The following is a 22,903-nucleotide window of genomic DNA, read 5'->3' on the forward strand; positions in this document are numbered from 1 at the left end:
TGACAAGTGCAGGATTGGCACGGAACTTGGAAATTGGATCTTGGGACCGATTTGGCCCCGGCTTTTGCCAGTCAGCCTTCTCGTCCGCCTTTAATGGCTGGCTCTTTAAATTCGATTTCGTTTGATTTGAGCCATACACCTCGAAAGTTTAGCCCTCCACTTAAAATTCACCCCCTCTCGTTCGGCACAATTGATTGAAATTAGATGAGCTTTTCATAATACAAGCCCTAAGCCGCAGTTCTCCCCCGGCAGCCATGTGCGTGTGCGTTTTCCATTAAGTGGGACCTGCTTTTCCCTTTTTCCTCCTCTCCACAACTACCTGGTAAAAGTTTTCTCCGTACTCCGCACTCCATACTCCATACTGCGGACTCCGGACGACGGGCAACGCTAATATTCCTCAAGTTGCCACCGACTTTGTGCCAAATTGGTTATTAAAAGAGTCAACTAGTACGAGCCAGAAATAAATTGAGAGGCAACAGCGCCAGGAATTCCTTCGCACAAGCAGTTGGAAAATAATAATAAAAGGGAGGAGGGGCGGAAGGAGGCAACTTCGAGGGCCATCAGGATGTGTTGCAACTGCTTTCCCATTTTTCTGGAGGGCATACGACGAACGAAAGTACTCCAAAGTATTCTGACAATGTGCTTTCCTCACATGCAGGCCAAGCTTTGTATTTCTTCCGAGCTTCTGGTTTTCGATGACTTTGAAAATAATTTTAAAAGTTGCCAAAACTTGTGCGATTCATTGTTTCCGAAGGGCGAAAAATATTAGAAAGTGCTTGGCAGAAGTATAATTATTTGTATAGAGGTTTTAATGAAAGAGGTTTCCTATTGAGATTTAATAAAACAAATTATTGAAATAAAACCATTGAATTCTACACTGTAGTATTTAATTAATACTTTCGAAAGTATCAAATTGAAACTTTTGGTATAGAAATGTAATCATAGAATTTATATTATTTATTAGTAAATCAATACCAAATCTTTATACTACATCTATTTTATGTTTTATACAACTCTTAGTAAGAACTAACCTTTGATTTTTTTTTGGGAGTGATTAAATGGGTTTTAGCCTTCAAAATAGCTGACCCTAAAATGGCAATTATCAAGGAATGTAAAACGTGAACATTTCAATTAGACCATTACAGAAAAGAGACAGAGAGAGCGAGAGAGATGCCCTCTCCCTCTAATCCAAAGAATTGTCTTGGAAGAAGGTCATTAGGAGCTTTCGAACTAATTGAGTAATTTGCTCACCTTGATTGCTTTCGAGGATAGTGGATGTGGATGTGTGGTTCTCGGGACTCTCGGCACACACACACACTTGTACACTTGCATCCTTGTTCACACACACACACACACTCACACACTCACATGTGCATGTGCCGCCATTTGCTCGTTCATTATTTCGCACTAATTAACGTTTCGCGACAAAAGGTGGCGCTTTATTTTTACAACTGCAACTGCGTTTTACTGCTGCTACCCAGCTGCAACAGTTGCGACACTGCAAGAAATTGCCCCTTAGTTTTTAGAATATTTAATACAATTTTCTATATCTATAATTATAATATATCATTTCATATTATTAGTGGCGGAAATAGAATTTAGTTTTGTGGGGATTTGAGAACCATTTTTTTGTTGCATACTTTTTGAATACCCAATTTATCCCCCACAGCTTAAACCAGGGATTCGCGCATGAATATATTATGTATTAATTATGTTAAAGTTTGGTGAGCAAATTACAGACAAAATTATCTGGTAACAACTGACTAATATATTTTCTCCAGTGTACTGCCACTGCTGCTGCTGCAAGGAATATTGCTGCCACTTGAAGGCCACTCAAGGGGCGGGTTTCGCCTTAATTGCTGTTTATGAGCGGGTTGGCCCAGTAATTAAACAATTTCTTTTGGCCCGGCGAAAACAGTTTCACTAACGGCGCCAAGTAGTAGTAAGTTGGCCAGAGGTTGGCTGAAAGCCCACACACACATGCGAAACGGCCACCCAAAAAAACAGAGCCATTAAAAAAAAACAAAACATGGTGCTTATTGAGAAATACAAGATGACAAATAAATTAGCAAGTTGTTGATTATATGTATGTTGGATCTGCGAAAGATTGAAGGCGTCCTTGGCTTTGGTGGGGCTCCTCCCCCTCGGAAATCCCGGGAAATCCTCCTAGACCTTCTCGAATGTATTCCGCTCGATGTAGTAGGGCGCCGCTCCGACCTGCTTGCACTTGTACCGCAGTTTGCAGCACTCCGGGAAGGGTTCGCTGGGCAGGATGCGCTCGCCATGATTGCAGTTCTCGATGCGCAGCTTTCCGCATCTGTAAGGAACCATAATTACTTTAATTATTAAATTGATAATAAATATAAAATAAAAAAGAAGAAAAAATAATACAAAAAATGGTTTTCGTATTCAATTAAATTAAATAAAGCTATATTTAATTGCAATTCCTAGAAAATACAATTTTCTAAATATACAGAAAAATAATAAAACGAACAAACATTAGTAATTGCCTTTAATTGACATTTATTTTCACGTTGGTTCCTAGAAACATGAAACCATAAACAAATTTTAGTTCCTAAAAAAACTACTTCAGATTTATTCCTAGATTTCTAGCTAAAGATTTTACAAATCCCAGCTAGAAATTCGGTAAAATTAATCTGATTTAAAATTCTAGGAAGGCAAATTACTCAGTGCTTAATTTGACCGACTAAACCTTGAGATTGCAATTAAACCCTCCATCTGATTATGATGTTAGGGAAAGTGACACATTGTTTGGCATAAAGCCTTTGAGTTTCAAAGATGGCGAAAGGCATGAGATCAAAGGAATTCCTAGACTCGCAAACTTTACCATAGCGTTAAAATGTTACCAAAAAAACACTTAAAACCTGAAGAGGAAAACCCATTTCGGATCTAGGGCAAAACTTTTAGTTTCCCTCAATTTAGTTTTGTCTCCCCCACGAAAAGCCGCAATCCAAAGGACCTGAGATGAGAGACGCCCAGTCGCCCCCACAACATTCATTTAGCTCTCAGCTCTCAGTTCTCAGTTCTCAGCTCTTTAGCCTGACCTAGAAATTACAGTCTCATCTTTTGCGCTACTTGGCGAACTCGAAACTAAAACTAGAAACTCGGCGAGAAGTCGCTGTCGCAAGTGGTTGGCATAGCGTCATCTTCGGCATTAAGTTGGGTGTGTGTCTTATCAGTGAGAAGCGTGTGCCATAAAGTACACTCGGGAAAAAAGTGTGGAATTCGGAATAAATTAAAAAATTAATAAAAATGTTGTTTGTGCTGATATCAATTTGAAATTGTTATAAATTACACTTTTATATGGATATTCTTCAATACTATTTTTTAGAAAAATAAATACATTTCATAACTATTTGACTTTTAATCACAAATAAATAATTATCTAATTATAAAAACAATAATTTACAAAGTTTATTGGAAACGGTAAATTATTTTTAAAAAGTTTTGAAGTTTTTTTTATTTCTACTCAGAGAAAATGGTTCAAGCACATTGGTTCTTACTTATTTAAATGTTCTCAATATCTCAAAATGGTAAGAAGTAAAGATTTAAATGGTGTTTAGTTTTTGATAAATATATACTAACTACTAGACTAATCGATTAGTTGTTGAGATAAACAATTATTTTATATTCTATTTTTAAAACACAATTAGAATCGGTGGAATTCCCACTGTGTACCCTTTTTTATATTTCAGTAGTTTGCCTTTCTTGACCGGGTCAAGGTACCCTGAACTCACCCCTCGATAAGTATTGAGCCATCCGCGTTGCACGTTAGCCGCTGGCAGGGCGAAATGCCATTGTTGACACCCAACTCCAGGACGTCGCCGCGGTAAACGCACTTGCCGGGATTATCTGATGATATATTTATAAATAATACGCATATAGAGGGATGATAGACGGATCCGCTCACCTGCATCCGGTGGAATCAGGCCCGAGTAGCCGCTCACCTGAGCCAGCATCGAAAAAAGCAGGGCGCCTGCTGCGATTACTGTTGGAATTGCGAAGCGCTCCGGAGACATTGCGACCGTGTTCGTGCTCAAAACTGGACTGACTTGGACCCGGACTCCGATCGGCGTTGTCTACTCCGCACATAGGGCATACTCGTTGAGATTGCCGAGCTGAGTCGTCGCCGTCACGCTTCCACTGAAATTGCGGAGAGATTCATCAATTGTTTTTTTTATAATCTACCCATTATTCGGGGGCTATCGATCGATTTTCATTCGATTTTTAATAGAATCTTTTGATATTGAAAATAAACATTTTAGAAACAACTCAGAATCCTTCTGAAACCTACATTTAAAAAGACATTAAACATCGAATATTTATTATCATTTTATTTATAAAACAAAGATTGGGCTATAACCTCATAAATAATATAAATTGCTAGGAATCAACAGAATTATTAGGTAAATTGTTCATCATTAAAAAAAACAACTTTGCATATATCTTTTGAGATCATAAATATTCCAAAATCAAATATTGGGTATCCCATAGTCGAGTCACCAATCAGATGGGTTCGTTTGTGTTTTTGGTTTTGGGCTCGTTGATTATTGTGTATTACTATTTAATTGAAGACGCCACTTCGCGCGGCAACTCATCTCTATTTCTTGATACTTGATTCTCTGGCAAACGTTGCGGGGTCAGTCGGTTTATCGGCTTTTGGGGCGGCGGCGGCCTTTCATTACAGCACTTTAATGCCTCAAATTGTTCTAGAATGTTTGCACAATTAATGGCAAAAGCGGGACAGAGAGCGGCGAAATCGAAATCGAATTCGAAATTGAGAGCTGTAGATAAAGATAGAGGGCCTACGCGATGATGGCAAGGGAATCACATATTGCTAATCTAGGGCTGGAAAAGTACAGTGACACATCAGCTTTTCAATTGTTTATATATTTTTTTGTATTTAATTCAATAATTTTAATAAATTGTTATCTTTTTGGAAATCTTTTATTTATGGGTGCAACCACAAATATGACGGTTTAATTTACGAAATCGAATGCAACTTGAAGAAAGGCACCTTATTTGACTCAATTAAAAATGCATAAATACGAGTTGACGGAAATCGCTAAGAACGCCAAAGTTTTCCAGGATGTGAGGAAAAGTTAAAATGTAAATACTTATATTTTCCTTTACATTTGTATGTTGTTTAGCTCTTGAAAAGGTCTGGCCCAAGGCAGCTACATATTCGAAAGATGAGTTTTCACTTGGCCACATTGTCAATATTCTCGGTTTAATCCTCGCTTGTTGGAAACTTTCTAGCTAAATCTAAGGACTACGTGCAGAAATGAGAATGTTTTACTCCTTTGAAGTATTACGTTTTAATCTAATTAAGCCGTTTCTTCGCTCCATTCAATTGGGGAAAGTACGAATTCGACGAATGTGGGCAATGTATTGGCCAGACCGCATTTGCTGGTGCTTTTACGCATTTAAAGAACTAGTTCAGTGGCAAATCTTAATGAAATGCATTCGTTAGCTTAACCCGCACACAAGAGCAGACAAATGTTGTGGCAACTTGTGCAATCCAATTGAGACGAGTCCTTCGACAACCCCGCACAATGTTTGCCCTGCTGGCTATTAAATTTTTAATCAAGTTAAAGTGTTGTCAAACACTTCATTCAGCCAGTTCGGTTCGGTTCCATTCAACCAGCCCGTTCCCGGAGTTTCCATTTCCCATTTACCATTTCCCATTTTTCGGTGGCAGAAACAGTCAGAAACAGCAGGCAGACAACGTAGGGATATCAGATATATATATACATAGTATGTGGCGATATGGGAACATGTAACTTGCCGCTCCTAACTCCCCTTCGACCTTCTTTTCCATTCATTTGGTGTCGTGTTAGTTATGCATGCATTCATTCGTTCATTCAGCGACATTCATTTCGTTTCATTGCATTTTCTTACAACTTTCCATGGCATATGCCCCACCGCCACCCACTAACCCACCGTGCACCACAGCGGCATAACCGCATTGTAGGAACCACTTCGCCCACCATCGCTTCCTTTGGCTGCCGCCAATCCCTGTGGACACTTGTTCGTGTGCTTCCCCTTTATGATGTAAGGCTTTCTTTGCCGGTTTCTTTTTGCCCCTGATATCCCTTCTATAAAGGGTATATTCGATTCATTCCGATTGTCTCGGCAACTACAAAAGCTGAAACGAAGGTATTCTTCTACTTATTAATGCCTATCCATACATCCAAAGATTGTTTAAATCGGACTGTCCAATCAAAAGTAATGAGCCTTTTTGGACCTTTAACTCTGTACATTAAATATGCTGATGCTCTTATCATAATAAATAAATATTAAATAATAATTTAATACATCTTATGTTACTTAGCTTTTCGATGCAAAGCCATAATTATTTTATTAATCATAAATAATAAATACAAAATATGATTGAATACTAAATCACAGGGTAACCGATGCTCGAACCCCCTTAGCTGCCGAATACTGTGCCTTTCCTGTTCGCCTTTGTGGTAAATGAAATGCAAATAAATTGTCAACTGCAGCTAAATAAAATTTTAATTTATAACGGGTTTGACTAGCTTTCATTGTGTAAGGGAGAGGTGGACAGAGGGGGTTGAACTGCCAAGGGTATATGTACGTATTTCCCCCAAGAAAGGTAAATGCAGCTGAAAACCATCCAAGTAATTGAAACGGAAGAAAGATTTCCTTTGTCATTCGAATGCTGTAAATATTTATTGAACTCTGTGATTTCAAATGGCAGTAGACGATGTTTATAGTAATGAATAAGACAATGCCAATGCATATGGAATTGCATGAAATATTAAGTGGTTACTGGTATTTGAAAGGCACACGGAACAATACATAATAAGCAAACTTGGACCGTTTTAAACTAGATGTAGAATTTTCCACACTTGAAAAAAAAACAAGAGAGAACGCTATAGTCGGGTTGTTGTCCCGACTATCTAATACCCGTCACTCAGCTAAAGGGAGTGCGAACGCTGTGTCGGGTTGGTGTCCCGACTTATAATCGTAACTCAGCTAAAGGGAGTGCGAGGGAGATAGATATATAATTTTTGATTGCGTATAACTTTTTAATGAATGGTCCGATTTGAAAAATGTCTTCTACATTTCGATAGGTATAAATATACACAACAAAATTGCATTTATACTTCTCGCAAATCTTTAAAGATGTGGGCGCAGGACCCATTTTAAAATCGTTAGTGGGCGATTGTGGGCGTTAGAGGGGGCGTGGCGCTCGGCTAAAATAAACTTGCGCTGCGTAGGAAGCCAAAGAATATGTGTGGGAAATCTCAACCTTCTAGCTTTTGTAGTTTCTGAGATCTCAGCGTTCATACAGACGGACAGACAGACAGACGGACAGACGGACAGACGGACATGGCTAGATCGACTCGGCTAGTGACCCTGATCAAGAATATATATACTTTATGGGGTCGGAAACGCTTCCTTCTAGCTGTTACATACTTTTGCACGAATCTAGTATACCCTTTTACTCTACGAGTAACGGGTATAATTAAAAAAAAAACACAATCAAATATATTAAAGATAACTTTCTAGTTTATCTCAACTAACTTTATTAATTGCCATCGAAAGAGTTTTTTTATCTTTAAAATTTCTTAAATTTTATTAGAATTTCTTAAATTTTAATGTGATATTTACTTTTGGAGTTTACTGCTGTTTTAGCGGGGCTATTGACCTGCTAAATTCGATAAATATCGATTTGCCAAGGTCTTTGGGAACCGGAGAATCACCCACCTTTTTCGGTCTGCTCGCTGGGCACCAAAGTCGCAACTGCATGCGTTGGACAAGTGACCACAAAAGTGGGTTCGAAGCCCCGCATCCCCATGTAGGTTTTTATTTTTTTTTAAACGCGACGGGATGACAAACATGCACACAGGCAGCCTCACAGCTAATTCGCATTTGATTATTTAAATTAGCGAAATGAGTGACAGGCAGTGAGGGTGAATACACGCGCTCAAATTGAATAGTTTGTGCGGCCGATGTCCGAAAAGATCCAAATCCGAATCCAAAAATAAACGGCATAGTGGAGCGGAGCGACCTGGAGCAAATCGGACCATCGAGCAAATCGGCTTTGTTAGTGCTTTGTTAGACCGCCGAACTGCGAGACAGCGAGACATCGAGACTGGTAGACTGCGATTTCGCATTTTTAGAAAATGTATTCAGTGCAGGGGCGACATTCGCAGCGGCAACGAAAGCGACAGCCATAGCACACACACCATATACCACATATCTGTACTATCTGCAACACACACTCTGGCACCTGGCACCCATACATCCCCAGATCGAGAGAGAGGTGCATTTAAGCGAAAGAAAGTGGTCGAGAAAGAAATAGCAAGATATCAAGATAGAAAGATAGAGAAAATCGCTGGGAAAAGCTAAGCAAAGTGCGCGCCGGAAATGGCCAAATTAGTGACTTACATCTTCATTGTCAGCTCGCTGGTGCTCTGGTACCTCCTCCTCTTCGGGGGCAGGGGCGTCAGGGGCGTGGAGGCGACCAACGGGCACGGGGGGCAGCTGGAGGGGCGCGACTTCCACCACCATGGCGGCAGCCACCACATACGCCGTAAGTACACAGAGAAAAACGAGGGAAAAGTGATGGAAACTCAGCGGAAATCCTGGAAAAATCAACGGAGAATGTAAATTTAATGACATTGAATTGAGATCCTACAGAGCTTTGTCCTTGATCTTAAAACTCCTAAAAAAAGAAAAAACCGACGAAATCTAAAAAAAAAATTTGTTTAATAATTTGAGAAATAATATGTGATTTTTTTTAAATACATTGCCAATCCTAGAAAAATGTATGGTACATCTGACAACGAGCTTTTCAAGACCCTTCGAATAAAAGGGATTTTTAAAGATAATGAATATTTATATATAATTAAAATGTTGGTTTAATGGCCAAGTGCTTCGTTTTTGATGTCTTATTTTTACACATCCTAAAATCTATGGTTATTTTTTTCAGGTAACATAAACCACTGCTGGCGGCGCTACGATGGCTACAATCTGCAGAACACGGTGGTCAACAAAAAGGAGCAGCTGAAGAAGCCCTATGGAATATTGTGCAACTTCAAGTGCACCTGGTTCTTCACTGTCAGGTGAGTCCTGCCGCCATTAGCCGATTCCAATACTCATCCCCTATTGTTGCAGCTTCCCCACTTGCGAGTTCATCTACGATTATAAGTTATCCTGCGTGCTGTTCACGTCACTGCCCGACTGCACCAGCGTCAAGTGTACGCTTTTGAATTACTTCGAGTAACTAGTGTATCTATTTAAGTTTCTTTTTTTTGATAGCATAAGTCTGATTAATACTAGATTTTATATGGACATGTAGAGAGACGAAGAGAAAAGAGAGGAAGTATTATTAAATCAAACAACTAATTTATGAAAGCAAACTGTTTTATTTATAACGAGGAAACAATTAAGCCAATGGAGTTTACAACCAGGCTAACAAAGGATCCCTTTGGTATGCTAATATCACATGACCTTAGTAAAGTTATACTATGGAAAGGGAGTTTGAGCGTCCCTCAAATAAATGAAAAAACAAGAAAAAACGCTACTATAGTATTGCACTGCTTGGATTTTTATTTTTGTTTGCTCATAACTTTTTAGCGAATGGTCCGATTTGAAATGTCTTCTACATTTTGGTAGGTATTACGAATCCAAACAAATTTGCATTTTCACCTTTACTAAATCTGTAAAGATGTGGGCGCAAGAAAGATTTTAAAATCGTTTAAGAGTTAAGGCTCAAGGGTAAGTTTATAATTTCCCCATTTAATTAAGTGTCACAGAAACTGCTTAAACTGTTTGAGATTGACCAGCCCTACGATAAATCTGTCAACCATTGTCTATCCCAATCGCATATCGGATTAGGAGTAACTAACTCCGGTAGCTGGTAACATATGCAGAGTCAAAGTTTACGGCTACTGTCTCACTTAAAGTTGCCGTAAAGCCAAAGAGTCAACAGTGCTGTTCGCACTCCATTTGATGGCAAAGTTGAAAAGCCACAAAAGCTATCAATGGACCTATCCAAACCAGCCGACTCTTTGTCTGGGGGCGGCGGGCCACGCCCAATTACCTGGCCATACATACCTGTAAGCTGGCCAAAAAGCAATCCACTTTTTGTAGTAAACAAATTTGAAACACTTTGTTACCGACGTCATTTTTTCCACCGCCTCGCTTCGCTTCCCCCTCTTTTTGCCAGCTCCCCAGTTCCCGGCAGCTTTTTAGCCTGGTTAAAAGCGATATATCCGCTCAACTTGATGGCCAAAAACGACGCGGCTTGACGGGGGAGTTAACCAAACTTGGTTAGTCCATGGCGATGGCGATGGCGATGGCAGTACCTGAACCCGAAACTAAACTCCTGGCCCCCGCCAACAGCCGCAAATAAATCGTTCGACATTTATAAGCCAGTCAAAGTTATGCCAAAGCGTTTCCTGAAAATTTGTGTACCCTGTTTTTGCGAGGTAAGGGGAAAGGGTAGAGGGAAAGGTATTGAAATGGGCAGGGGGTTGTCAGGTGCTCGCTAAAAATAAGATAAATTATGTGGCTGTAGTCAATGGAGCTGTTAACTCGCGCACCTGCGCCAAGGGGCCAAAAGGGTTCCCATTCACCAGTCACTCGCTCCTCCCCTTGGACCAACTAAATGCTCCACAATTCTAGAGTGGGTCGTGAAATTCGAAAAGAGAAGAGAACTCACACGCTTCAATTTTGGCCCGGGCCAGATGGGGCCGCACTTTAATGGAATCAAACGAAATGGCATTGATCGCTGAAGGCCAACGGACCCGCACCAGAAGGCAGAAGATCAACTCGATTCGGTTTCGTTTGGCTCGGATCTGTCAGTCAGTTGTGCGAGTATTCGTAACTGGGATTTGGGTCGTGGTCGTTTCGCTGTGCGTTTAGATCACCCTATAAAGAGCATAAATACATACGTACATACGATATGATGGATGGAGATCTCGGATCGCTTGGGGAACTACGCGTAGTGCGTAGTTTGCTTTATTGCATTGCCTGCGTTGGCGGTGGCTTCTATTTCAATGTTGATTGGCAAATTACGGCAATTTCGGGGGGCTGGGAATTAGATTATTTTTAAATAGTTATAAACAAATTAATTGCGCATTACGACGAAAATTGTGCAACCATCTGTTGGGGCAAACTGAAGCAGGCATAGCAGAGTGCCCATGTAAACAGATCACAATCAATTATGGAATTTAACTCTATGAAAATATGCGTATGTAAAAGCAGCAGAATGAATAACAGAATTTCTAAGGCCTTACAAGAAAAATATATCTTTATAAATTAAAAACGCCACAAATAATTTTTATAATAATACCAACAATTTCTTTCAGTACAAGTTTATCTGGCTGTCTATTAATCAACTCATACAATGCGAGAATAGAAATATGATTCATTACGCATCGTAATATTGCAAACGTTGATATTCTGCAATTGATTTGATTGATTGATTAACTGATTGAGTGATTGACCGATTATGCCGAGTTTAAGTGACCTAGCAAATACACTTAACATGTTGCATTCCCTGAGTTTTCGCATTCATAGCGCCCCATCACCATCCCCATTCCATACCGCATCGCATTCCCCGGCCAGCCCCTTCTTCACCTGAACTGGGCGATAGCTGACTGATTTGCCACACAAAAGGTGCCAACAGCCGCAACTACAATCCCATGAGATCCGAAACTGAAACCGAAATGGAAACCGAAAACGAAACCGAAACGGAAAACGAGGATTGCAAAGTGTGACTGACTCTCCCTATTGCTTTCGGCTAGCACTGAGAAAAACATAACACTTAATAGAGAATTGGCACCGAGTGCACAATTTACTGTTAAACAAATTTTTGGGAAATAATTTATGTATGACATGAATTAATGGCGCCCAACGTGGGGCATCACTTATGATGCATGGTTGTAGCTATTGTACTTTCGCCGAGGCAATAAATTTGGTGTTATCTAGACTCGTATTATTTTTTATTAAGAGAAATAAAAAATATGCAGCTGAGCAACCACACTTTGTGAAACAAAATATATTATTGGAGCCCAACGTGGGGCATTGCTAATAAGTTTCGTTTATAAATTTAGTTAACGCAAAAGTTAAAGGAACAAGCAATTATATCTTTTAATGGGGAACAATTATTTTATTTGTACTTATTTTATTTAAGAAACATTTTTTTCTCCGTGTGGTAATCATATTAGAGAGCAGGAGGTGCAGAAAATGGAGAAGAAGGAGGCAGATGGGGTCGCATACCCACACAGCCGCATGCGATAATTTATCAATTGGCATCAATTTAGGCGCACAACAGCTCAAACTCGTGGCATTTCTTTGCCGTTTGTTTATTTGTATTATTTTATTTTTCTTTTTCACTTTTTCGTCCCATTTTGATTCGCTGGCTTGAAATTCGCTGGCGATTTTCGGCACACTCGCGACATCCATCGGTGGCGGCGGTTAAAACCGCGCCGAGACATTTACGCATCGCATTCGAGGCATCCGAAGGCGTCCGAAGTCACTGGCTTACATGGCAGGCTCAGTTTCGGATTCAGTTGGTTTATCTTCAGCTCCAGCCTCTGATTTAGGTTCCGATTTCGGCGGTGACGGCGGTTATATTTACGATTGTTGTGCAATGGCAAAATCGATAACAGAAACAACGACGAGAACCACAAAATCTACGACAGCATCCATAACTGCAATACACACACGCAAAAGCACCACAACAATCGCATTTGTTTTGCTGTTAATCCTCTGCTGTTTATGTGATTACAACTATGGAAGTATGTAGTCTCAATCACCCTCCCCAATGTTTTTTTCTGTTTTGATCACGTTTTTTTTAAGTGGGTGTTTTGTGGTAAAAGTTCAATGTGACGTCATCAATTCTACTAGAAACTAAACAATTGATTATTTCCGTAACTCGTTAAAGGTTTTTACTATTCTAACCTCAAGACAAATAAAGCAATAACACAGGACACGGCTAAATAAAAACACCCCTAACTGTGCTATTATTTTTTTGAAATTTTTTCAATCAAAGTGCACAGACAAATAACAAAACAAATGCAGATATATCGATTTATATCTGAATAGTGTTTTAAATATATTTTTTAAAATATGCATCAGATACTTATATATTCTGTACTTCTGAAAACTAAAACAAGGGAAACTCAAATCGATTTCTTAAATTGTTTTTTCCTGTAAAACTTATAGATTCTTAAGACCCAAGTGCACTACCACCCATATCCATGGTAGCCAATCAAAAATAATCCTACTGAGCTTTAGTTTTGAATCCGATAAAAACAATTTACCAGCGATTTCCATTCTGCTAAAGTGTTGTAGTGCCCCAATGTCGGGTAAGCCAACAGAAAATTGAAAAGTGAAGTCAGACAAATGAATGGGGAATGTTTTGGGCTTAATTGGCAGTTGAAGTCCTTGCGCAACAAGGACCCTGGCACACAGATTAGTCACACACACACGCGATGGTTAAGTTCAGATATAACTGTTACCCATTTTCAGGCTGGGCATCACAATGCTGGAGGAAGCACAATTCCGGCTCGATCCAAACGCCAGATGGAGAATTTAAGCGACCCTTCGGCATACTCTGCACATATCGCTGCTTTCTCTGGTTTCCGCCAATGTAAGTTATGCAATCGCAATCACCACCACAACCACTCACCCATTACCACCACAGCCACTCACCCATTACCCATCAGCAGTAGGAACAACCATAAATAGCAACCACCCACTGCCATTGAAATAGCCAGTCGGAACATGCAATTTGCAATTTATGCACGCCTCTGTTATTTTGTAGTGTGAATTGCATTTTAAAATAAACTTGTTTGGCTTTTGCTTGGGGTTTGCTCTTCGGACTTGAGCTCGCCACCTCCTCTATGTGCGGCATTTGAATTGCATAACAATTAAAATGGCTGGCAGCATTGTTTCGACTCGTGTGGCTTTGCTATCGACTCGCTATCGGAATAAATATTTCATCGGCGATTTCATGCATCCGCACCAATGCATCACATCACCTCCATCATCCTGGAATCATGGCATCCTGCATCCAAAATGGCTCCTTTGTTGGCTCTCACTGTTTGCCTTCTGTTCGTTCGTTGCAACTTCCAGCTATCCGTACTGCGAATTCATATTCGATCTGCGCTTATCGAGGCACTTCACATCCTTTCCGGACTGCTACGAGATTCGGTGCAACGAGACGTTCTCCTTTTTCGGCAAGGAGCCCCACTACTGACCCACTCGGCTACCGCTGAGCCACCACTTCCCCTCCCTCTTTTTTTTTGAGTGCTATCTGTGACTAAGAATTGTATGCTTCAATAAATATGGGTTACTGCATAAAGCAATGCATTCGTTTGTCTCTGTCGAAAGTGTGAATATTAAGAGCACTTTACGTCTTTGTTTTGGGTGGATTGTGGGTTCTCGTCCTACTTTCAGACCATTTAAATAATTAATTGGTTTAAATTGTTAGTCGATACTGCAATTTATTGGCATACAGCTATTTAATTAAATGAATAGAATTTTTTACAGATTAAAGCTAAAAGAAGCATTTACAATAACCTAGAGTGTTTTATCTTGTAGGAATAATTACCTACCTCATGCGTGGATTATGGATTTATTTCTAATTTTGTTATTACAATAAATTTCCAATCGATAGGAAACGGAAATATCATATCATATCCTTTCTGAACTCGTTATTAAATTTTCAATCGAAGGGCATTTAAACTTGGATATTTTATTTTTTGGCCATTTTTCGCAAAAAAACATTATTCTCGGATGGGTGATATATCACCCCCAACGCAGTTGAAAAAATAAAATATTTCTGTTATTCAAAAAGAATGCCCAAAAAAAGATTGTTCCGATATCACCCCCCACAACAAAATCCTAGCTCCGCCACTGACCTACCCCCTTACCATATTTTCTTCTGCGTTCTTCTAGCCAAGTTAAGTATTTTCAGCCCACCTTCAGCCAGTGGACTAGCCCATGTTATTCTATGTAAATAGTGCCCTCCAGTGTCAGACAATCATTCGGGCTGATTGCTTTAAAATCTCACATCTCCTGGCGTTTATGATGAATGGTTCTGGCGACCGCTCTCCACCTTCCACTCGAAGGACTCGAGATCCTGTGAGAGGTGTTCATTGCTTTGGCGCCAAGCTGCAGGCAATTTCCTTCACTTTCCATTTCGGCTGGCTTTTAGTTTATTTCCGGTTTCGTAATAAAGGACAAGCAAACAAATAAACAAAGGGCATGGGACAAAGGGACCAGATACAGGATACTGAGCACTGGATACTGGATGCTGAATACTGAAAGCAGCCGGAGAAACAGCCGCCCAAACAACCTCATTCAATTCACAAATATTTGCATACAAATTAGCATTCTAATTGACTCTCGGGCCCAAAAATAAAGTAACCAACTGGCCCCTGGGGGGGCGTGGCCGAGTGGGCGTGTGCTCTTCAGTTCGCTTCATGTGATTGGCAAAAGTGTCCGCGGAGGGGGATAGATATCCCATTGTCTTGGCGGATCCTTGCCAAGCTAGCAGCTAGCCCATCCTCCATGGTTCCCTGGTTACCTTTACACTGTGAAAAATCAGCCAAGGACAATACAACTTTTTTAAGGTATTTTATTTACATTTTCCATATATTAATAATGATTAGCAACGAGAAAAAGAGATTAACGGAGATCAACACAAAGAAGAATCGACGTGTGCCCAATGCAAGATAGGCGTGTGACCGCTTGCATGCTTTTTATTGGTTTAACCAGGACCAATTTAACTTTGAATCCTTAAATCTAACCAATGAATATTCCGCAGTGTTTTTCGACACCCTTTCCTAATGCTTAGCCGCTCGAGTTAATTGTTTGCTTAGTGTCATAAAAATACAGTTTACGCCTTCCACAACAACACGTCCAGGTGACCCCCATGCCCACGCGCCCCAGGGAACCCCCGCCGCTCCAAGGATCTCGAGTTGGTCTAGCAGCAGCGATGTGGCTTAGTGGAATTGGCCAAGCGGAATGGGGCTGGAAAAGAAAATGGAATGGGAATGGCAATGGTAAGGGAATGGGGAAGTGGATAACAGCCACGTGCAAACAAAAGGTCGTCGCAGACAATGTTGTCGCTGGAAAACTTTTAACTTTTACAAACTTAATTGTTGCCTGCTCTAAATATATAACACAGCAGGATCCACCAGCTTTGGTGGATGGTGGGCGGTGGGCGTGGTTGCGGCCAGGCACTTGGGTGGGTGGAATCGCCTTTGTATACTGGCGTTTTGCAATTTATGGCACTTTGTCTGTTTAAAGTTATATTTAATACGTTCACAATGGGGATATTAATATGAATATTCTAAATGAGAATTTCAACTTTCGCAAATGAAATTTAAAATTCCTCTAAAAATGGCATAGGAAAGTAAGCATTAAAAATTCCTGTAAATTTTCTATTCCAATATTTCGTTTGAAAAGTTATTGTGATTATGGCAACAAAAGAACTGAAGATTTTATTAAAACAAAGAAATTAAATCAGAGCGTCTTTTTGCTGGTTTCTTTGGAGCACACGCAACCCAAGTTGGCCCATGCATGTACACCGCGTCGTATTCGTGATATTAAAAAAATAAAACCAAACTTTGCGAACAAACCTGAAATATGATTAATTCCAAAACCGCCGCAAGTATGCCCACAAAGCAAAAAGTCCTAATAAATTAAATTAAGGCGTCTCCCTGGTGATTTCTGAATGGCAGGTTCACCTGCGTACTTCAGTGCGCAGCTAATTCCAGAGCCTCACCATTCCTGCCGTACATCCCTGCGTATACGTGACGTATGCACGACGTGAGCTGCGATTTGCGCTCGATGTAGGAAATGGGGAATCCCCAGCTAAAAGAAAAAAAAAAGTTAACTCGGCGCATACGTCAGCCTTGAATAATGCGGGTAAGTTGGGAATTCGAAACTGTTGCAACTCCGGCAAATAAATATTCAGAATGCAATTACGCATGGAATTTGCTAGCACTTAGCGTGTCGCTTTGCCCACTTGCAGTGCCCTCGTTGCTCGGCAGCTCTGCTGAAAACTTATTTAACTTTTTACGATGTCATTTGGGAAAGTTTGTAATCATTTTCGTTAGTGCATGCTTCAAAAATGGCAAAAGAAAAGAAGCCAAGAAATTATTTATACGATTTTCAGACAGTTGAAAGTGTACGACCGAGTATAAATAAAGCGCTTCCACTGCCGCTGTCGTTTCTTATTCCTTTCGATCCAAAAGAGGCCAAAAGAGAGGAGTTTTCCCAGTTTATCCGTTTTCTCCGTTTTCCCAGCGAGTCTCGCGTCTCTCCAACTGCCAGTCGAAGTTTTCAAAAATGTTGTTTTCCACTTCTCCCGCGTTTACTCGCCCAGTGTTTTTATACCCGTTAATCGTAGAGTAAAAGGGTATATTGTATTCGGGGAAAGTATGAAAAAGGTAGAAGAGCGTTTCCGGCCATATAAGGTTTATATTTTCTTGATTAGAATCACTAGCTGGGAAAACTATAAATGTAATTTTGTAGTCTTTATTAATACCTTTCGAAATGTAGAAGAAATTTTTCAAATCGGACCATTCATTAAAAAGTTATGGCCAAATAATACAATTCAAGAACTGCAAGCAGTCGCTTTGCTCGCACTTTCTTTAGCTGATTAATGGGTATTTGATAGTCGAGGTACTCGACTTTAGGATTCTCTCTTGTTTTTCTTCCTTTTCTTCTCCCTTTTCCTGCAAAGATCCTGAGCCAAAGTTTTGAAGTATTAGTGCGTGCAGCGATTCGGGGAGGTCGAGAAGCAACTTTTACTTTCCATCCCGCTGCAGCTTGTGGCTGCCGCAGCCGTTTCCTTCAGTTAGCCAGTTATCCAGTTACCGGCTACAGCCGCAGGCCAACTGCTCACAGCAGCTGCCACCGAAAACTTTGGGCCAATCCCCATTCCCAATCGCAGTTCCAATCCCAATCCCAATCTCAATCCCAAGCCACACTGATAATTTCCCACTGTTAGTTGCAACAATACAGGAGTCTATAGTATAGATTCTATACAATTGCTTAACGGGGCGAATTCCTTTTTTTTAAAAGCTATTTTCAGTCCATATGATTTTTTCAATCATCTTACTCGAGAAATGACAAAAAAACGGTGCACCAACTAAGACATTATTTCCTAATGCATCGTTGAAGTTTTCCTTTGGTTCTGCTTGCATGGGACAGCTCGGAAAAAAGCTTTTAAGCTACTTAAGGTTGTTGGCAGGGCGATGTTTCCACAGGGAACGGCTGCAGGGGGCGGGATAAAGACCCGGCTAATGAGTTGACAGACCACGCCCCCCCAAACAGTGACGCAAAAAAAAGAAAACAGTAAAAATGGAGGGGGCAAAGGGCAAGGAGCAAAAAACAGATGGGTTACAAAAACTCGCAATTTGAGAATGAATTGGGAAGCTGGCTTCAAGAAAGTCCCCCAATGAACTCGTTTCATATGGGTCAAAGTGCAGTCAACTTCAAAATAAATTAACAATGAACTTGTTTATAAGCAATTTCTTTTAAGCAAACTCAAATTGTATTGTAAAAATTAAACTGTTTATTTAAATAAAGAAAAGTTCAATACGCGGAAAGCTAAATATTTGGGATATTTAAACAAGATATTATTCAACGAGTAACGGGTATAATTTGAGCATTTTTATTATTCTAGGCATTTCATGATCACTTTTTAGTTCAACATCACTTTGCAGCACAATCAACGCATTCCTTCGCAGGCCCTAAAAAATAAACAGATCGCAATTCCCATGTGATGTTGGCATTTTTCAGTGGCCCACAAAACTTGCACTTGACATTATTGCGATTGCTGGAAAACAAACGATTATTATGACAAACTGTTTCGGTCCAATCTGGGTTGGTTTCTCTCGCATGGACTTGGATTGAAATGGTTTGGATTGGATGCGATGGGATTGGATGGGGGGCATTAATCGTGGGCGAGAGCTTGGGGCATCGGTCTGGGTAAAACGCAAAATTTGCATTGCAATTTTATTCTTGATTTAATCAAGTGCCGTGGCACAAACGCCAATTTAACTACCCACACACACACACAAACATCGAGTCGCAGGGCAATGAGAATGCTGTCAGACGTTGCGTATACGTAATGCCGACTAAATAATGCCCGTGTGCCTTTGGTTTGTGTGGCATTATGGCATTATGGGATTATGGAATGGTGTGAGCTTAGCGCGTAGTTTGCACCAGCCAGCCGAGTCACCGAGATGTACCAGCTGGAGAAGATCTGGGTCCTGCTGTGCCTGACCCTCGTGGGTGTCCTTGGCTTCGGCCAGTTCCACATGAAGCACTACCAGCTGCAGCGCAACTACAACACGCAGGAGGATTCCGGCGAGAACGACAACAGTGTGCTGCGTGAGTGTTGCCCTTTGTGGGGACAAACTATCTATCCATTGTGATCGGCACACTGAGGGAAAAGCCATAGAAAAGAAATTATTTAAAGACCCTGAAAGTCAGAAATGAATAATTTTTACTTTTTATACGACTTTAAATGTGTCTGGCCTCCACATCTTTAAAGATTTCGAAAAAGTATAAATGCAATGCTGTTGTGCTTATTTAAACGTATCGAAACGTAGAAGAAATTTTTCATATCGGATTATTCATAAAAATGTTATGAGCAAATAATGCAATTCAAGCAGTGCAAGCAGTCGCTTTGCTGCATGCATATCTCCATCTCCCTCGCACTTCCTTTAGCTGAGTAACGTTTTCATAACTATAGTAAGTAGATTAAGAAAATATCGGGTATTTTGTTAAATCAGTTGTAATGTATTACATTTAATAATAATATAATATTACGTACATAAGTTATGTAGTAGTGGCACTTCAGGTATGCAGCATTATAAGTTAAGTTTGATGTATTAAAAATGTAACAATATTTTATTTCAGGAACTTTTCGCCGCTGCATGTGGGAACAGTCGAAGTTCCTGCCCCGCCGCCTCGTTCTGCTGAGCCTGTGCTCGAATCTCTTCTGCGAGAACAATCACATAATGCCTCGCTCCAGGTCTATTTTCGTAGTGGAAAAAATGTCTAGGCCGAATGAGTAGTTGACCAATGCAATTCTATCTAGCTAAGCATGTGCACTCCCCCCAGCTTCCAGTTCCCGGTTCCCATTTCCCAGTTCCATCCGAGCATGTCCAGACACAATCCCTCCCTAGATTCAATCTAGTAATTTTAATTTTAATCTGAACTAATGCCCCGTCCCCCGGCCACGTGGCCCGTTTGTGTCTCCTCCAGCTGCCTGGACATCCTGCCCGACCAGTGCGAGCAGGGCGATGAGGAGGAGCTGATGTACAAGCCCTTCCCCGACTGCTGTCCGGTTTACTGCAACCTGAAGCGTCGGATGCAGCGCCTGCGCACCATGCACTTCCGGCACCGCCTGCTGCGCAACAAACAGGACGGCTCCTCGGGATCCGCCGGCGGTGGATCCGCTGGCGGCGACGGTCCCAACAACTCGCTCCTCAGCGAGTTCGTCTACAACAACTACTAGGACGGATGGCCGAACTGGGACATGGACGATGCGAGGACATCCCAGCAAATCGAATTACTGTGCGATTTGTGAACTGGTCAACTTGTACTTTTGCCTGACAACTAACAACTGACTACTGGAGTTCGCTCACTGAGCGGAAAGTGGATTTTATTAATCTCAATCTCAACTTATAGGCTAATAATGTAGGATATCATATAATATATAATCTGGTATTTATCAAAGTAGACGTCTAGGCCTTAAAATAAGTGTGTTAACATGTTAACTTGATATCCTCAATTATTGACAAACAGATTGTATTTGCTGGCTAGAGATTGTATTAATCTGGAAATATACACCCAAAAAAATGATATGATATGAAACGATGATCGATTTGTTGTTATGTGGTATACATTTGACTTGATATGCGGGTAGCTCAATTCGATATGCTTGAAATGTTTCTCCCTCCCACTCATTGCTGCTTCCTATCTTTTTCGCTAAAAAATATCACAAATTTACCATGCGCATATCGATTTGAACCCAAAGTGTTTATTTTTGTGTGTAAGTGTCAAAAATGCGACAATTCCGATTTTTCTTCAACTATTCAGCTTTATTTCGCCAGTGTCGGCTGCTTGGGGGCTCCACTCCATCGAGAACTTACTTTTTCGCAGTGGAATCTCCCCAATCGAAGTTGTCACTTGTTTTTTGGCCATTCGTCTAGACAGCCTCTCGAAAGGGTCTGTCCAAGTAGATGGGCTTTTTTCCAACGCTGTTCAGAGGCCGTGACCAAGTAGCTGCAGCCCGTTTTCCCCATTGGGGTTTTTCGGGGTCTCAAGAGCTGGCCTCCTCGAAAATGCCATTTCAGGACATTCCAGGACATTCCAGGGTGTGTGGGAAGTGGGGACATATCCTGCAGCGCTGCTTCCTGTTTCCGCTTATCGTTTTAACACTTTTATGGAGCAGATGCAGCTGCAGAGCCTCGGAGCTTCGGTGGCCGTGCTTCTGTCTTCATTTTTATCTGCAAACAAGCAATAAATTTTATTTTAATAAGCAACACTTTTGATAGCCAGTGTTGAGCTGAGCAGTCCTCTCCCTCACATCCTCACATCCCTTCCCTTATCGCTGCTGCACTTGTTCTTTGGCTTGTCCTTGTCCTGCCATCCTTGCTATCCGTATCCTCGCCGCATCCTTGCTGTGGCGCTGCAGTAAATACAAAGAATACTCGGCATCATCGGCTCACCGTTAGCTGCCATAATGTTGCGGTCCAAGGCAGAGGCGCCGAGCACTGGGGGTAGTAAATATATTTCGGTACTCTTGGAAAGGAATCAAGGAATATAACGTAGATAGTGTATGAAATAAATTGAAACTTGAATGATATACACAACATTTTCCAGTTAAATCCTGTTCTCACTCTTCTTTTAAAGGCCACATTGATAAGCAATCAGTGATGCATTTTAGCTGTATTACCGATAAACCGATTGCCTCTGCCTATCGAGCACAACTGTACCTTGCCTGCCTTTTGTTTGAGCAGAATCAAAACAGGTAAACGTACAATAAGAGTGAATGGAAAATTGCAAACAATTGCGAGTCATTTTCGAGACTCCTGGTCCTTTGGCTGCCACGTCAATGTCCTTGGCTTTGTGGCAAAACATTACCCCAGATCCAGACCCCGATCCGGAATCCAGGACCCAGAATCTAGAGCCTGGGTCCTGATAATCCCCATGGACCCGTTTGGCCACCCACCGCCTCGTTTACTTTGTGTGGCTATAGCTGTATCCTGGCACTGCGACTCACCTCCTTAAAGCTCCCATTCCGCCCATCGTCTTATTTTTTATGTGGCTTTATGCGGCAACATCTCATTGTGCTCCATACGTGTGTGTGTTTTAGCCGTGTATGTGTTTGTGTGCGTGGCGCCTTGTCGTCCTTCTTGCAGCCATTGTTGTTGCATCTGCAGCTGATGTTGTTGTTTTTTTTACTTTGTTGCACTTTGAAGATTATTGCACAATGCAATTTATATTTATCGTACGCTTTTAGTTCTAGCTGCTTTTTGCTAGATTCGTTCTAAGGCAAAGTGCTTATGCATTTCTGCACAAGGTTTGACTAGAGATTCTAAAATAAATGTTTTGATTAAAAAGATAAGTGCTAATAACTAATTTTGGTTAAATATAAAAATGATAAATGGTTTATATTTTATTTGATAGTATAAATACTTTGGGAACACTTTAAAATAGTCTTACAAGTATTCGGCTAAGATTATTATTTCAACGATCCTATTGAGTTCTTATTCTTATTTTATTTTATTATTTTATTTGAAATTCAAATATCATAATAATCGAGATGAGATGTTCGGGTTCTAGATTTTATTTCATTGCCCAT

At 40.7% G+C, this 22,903-nt stretch overlaps 4 protein-coding genes across 5 annotated transcripts; 3 read left to right on the top strand and 1 right to left on the bottom strand.

Annotated features, from left to right (window-relative positions):
* Positions 1-2,014: 2,014 nt before the first annotated feature.
* LOC108060832 (uncharacterized) lies at positions 2,015-4,164 on the bottom strand. Its single transcript, XM_017146724.3, has 3 exons — positions 3,932-4,164; positions 3,759-3,873; positions 2,015-2,317 (listed from the first exon to the last, which is right to left on the bottom strand). Exons 1-3 carry the CDS (start codon positions 4,038-4,040, stop codon positions 2,167-2,169), a joined length of 375 nt encoding a protein of 124 aa, XP_017002213.2. The 5' UTR covers positions 4,041-4,164; the 3' UTR covers positions 2,015-2,166.
* Positions 4,165-8,062: 3,898 nt separating this feature from the next.
* Positions 8,063-9,382, top strand: LOC108060831 (uncharacterized). Its single transcript, XM_017146723.3, has 3 exons — positions 8,063-8,587; positions 8,987-9,119; positions 9,172-9,382. Exons 1-3 carry the CDS (start codon positions 8,422-8,424, stop codon positions 9,278-9,280), a joined length of 408 nt encoding a protein of 135 aa, XP_017002212.1. The 5' UTR covers positions 8,063-8,421; the 3' UTR covers positions 9,281-9,382.
* A 3,086-nt stretch (positions 9,383-12,468) lies between these two features.
* On the top strand, positions 12,469-14,354 carry LOC108060846 (uncharacterized). Its single transcript, XM_017146743.3, has 3 exons — positions 12,469-12,803; positions 13,537-13,657; positions 14,143-14,354. The coding sequence occupies exons 1-3, from the start codon at positions 12,551-12,553 to the stop codon at positions 14,264-14,266; spliced, it is 498 nt and encodes a 165-aa protein (XP_017002232.2). The 5' UTR covers positions 12,469-12,550; the 3' UTR covers positions 14,267-14,354.
* Positions 14,355-19,172: 4,818 nt separating this feature from the next.
* LOC108060833 (uncharacterized protein CG1552) lies at positions 19,173-20,910 on the top strand. Of its 2 annotated transcripts, none has more exons than XM_017146727.3 (3): positions 19,173-19,419; positions 19,951-20,065; positions 20,299-20,910. In XM_017146727.3, exons 1-3 carry the CDS (start codon positions 19,272-19,274, stop codon positions 20,549-20,551), a joined length of 516 nt encoding a protein of 171 aa, XP_017002216.1. In that variant the 5' UTR covers positions 19,173-19,271; the 3' UTR covers positions 20,552-20,910. The 2 variants fall into 2 exon arrangements, with proteins under 2 accessions (XP_017002216.1, XP_017002215.1); XM_017146726.3 differs by having other exon boundaries at positions 19,174-19,419; positions 19,951-20,104.
* The last annotated feature ends 1,993 nt before the right edge of the window (positions 20,911-22,903 follow it).

Source organism: Drosophila takahashii, chromosome X, assembly GCF_030179915.1.
Source record: "Drosophila takahashii strain IR98-3 E-12201 chromosome X, DtakHiC1v2, whole genome shotgun sequence".
Classification (NCBI taxonomy): domain Eukaryota; kingdom Metazoa; phylum Arthropoda; class Insecta; order Diptera; family Drosophilidae; genus Drosophila; species Drosophila takahashii.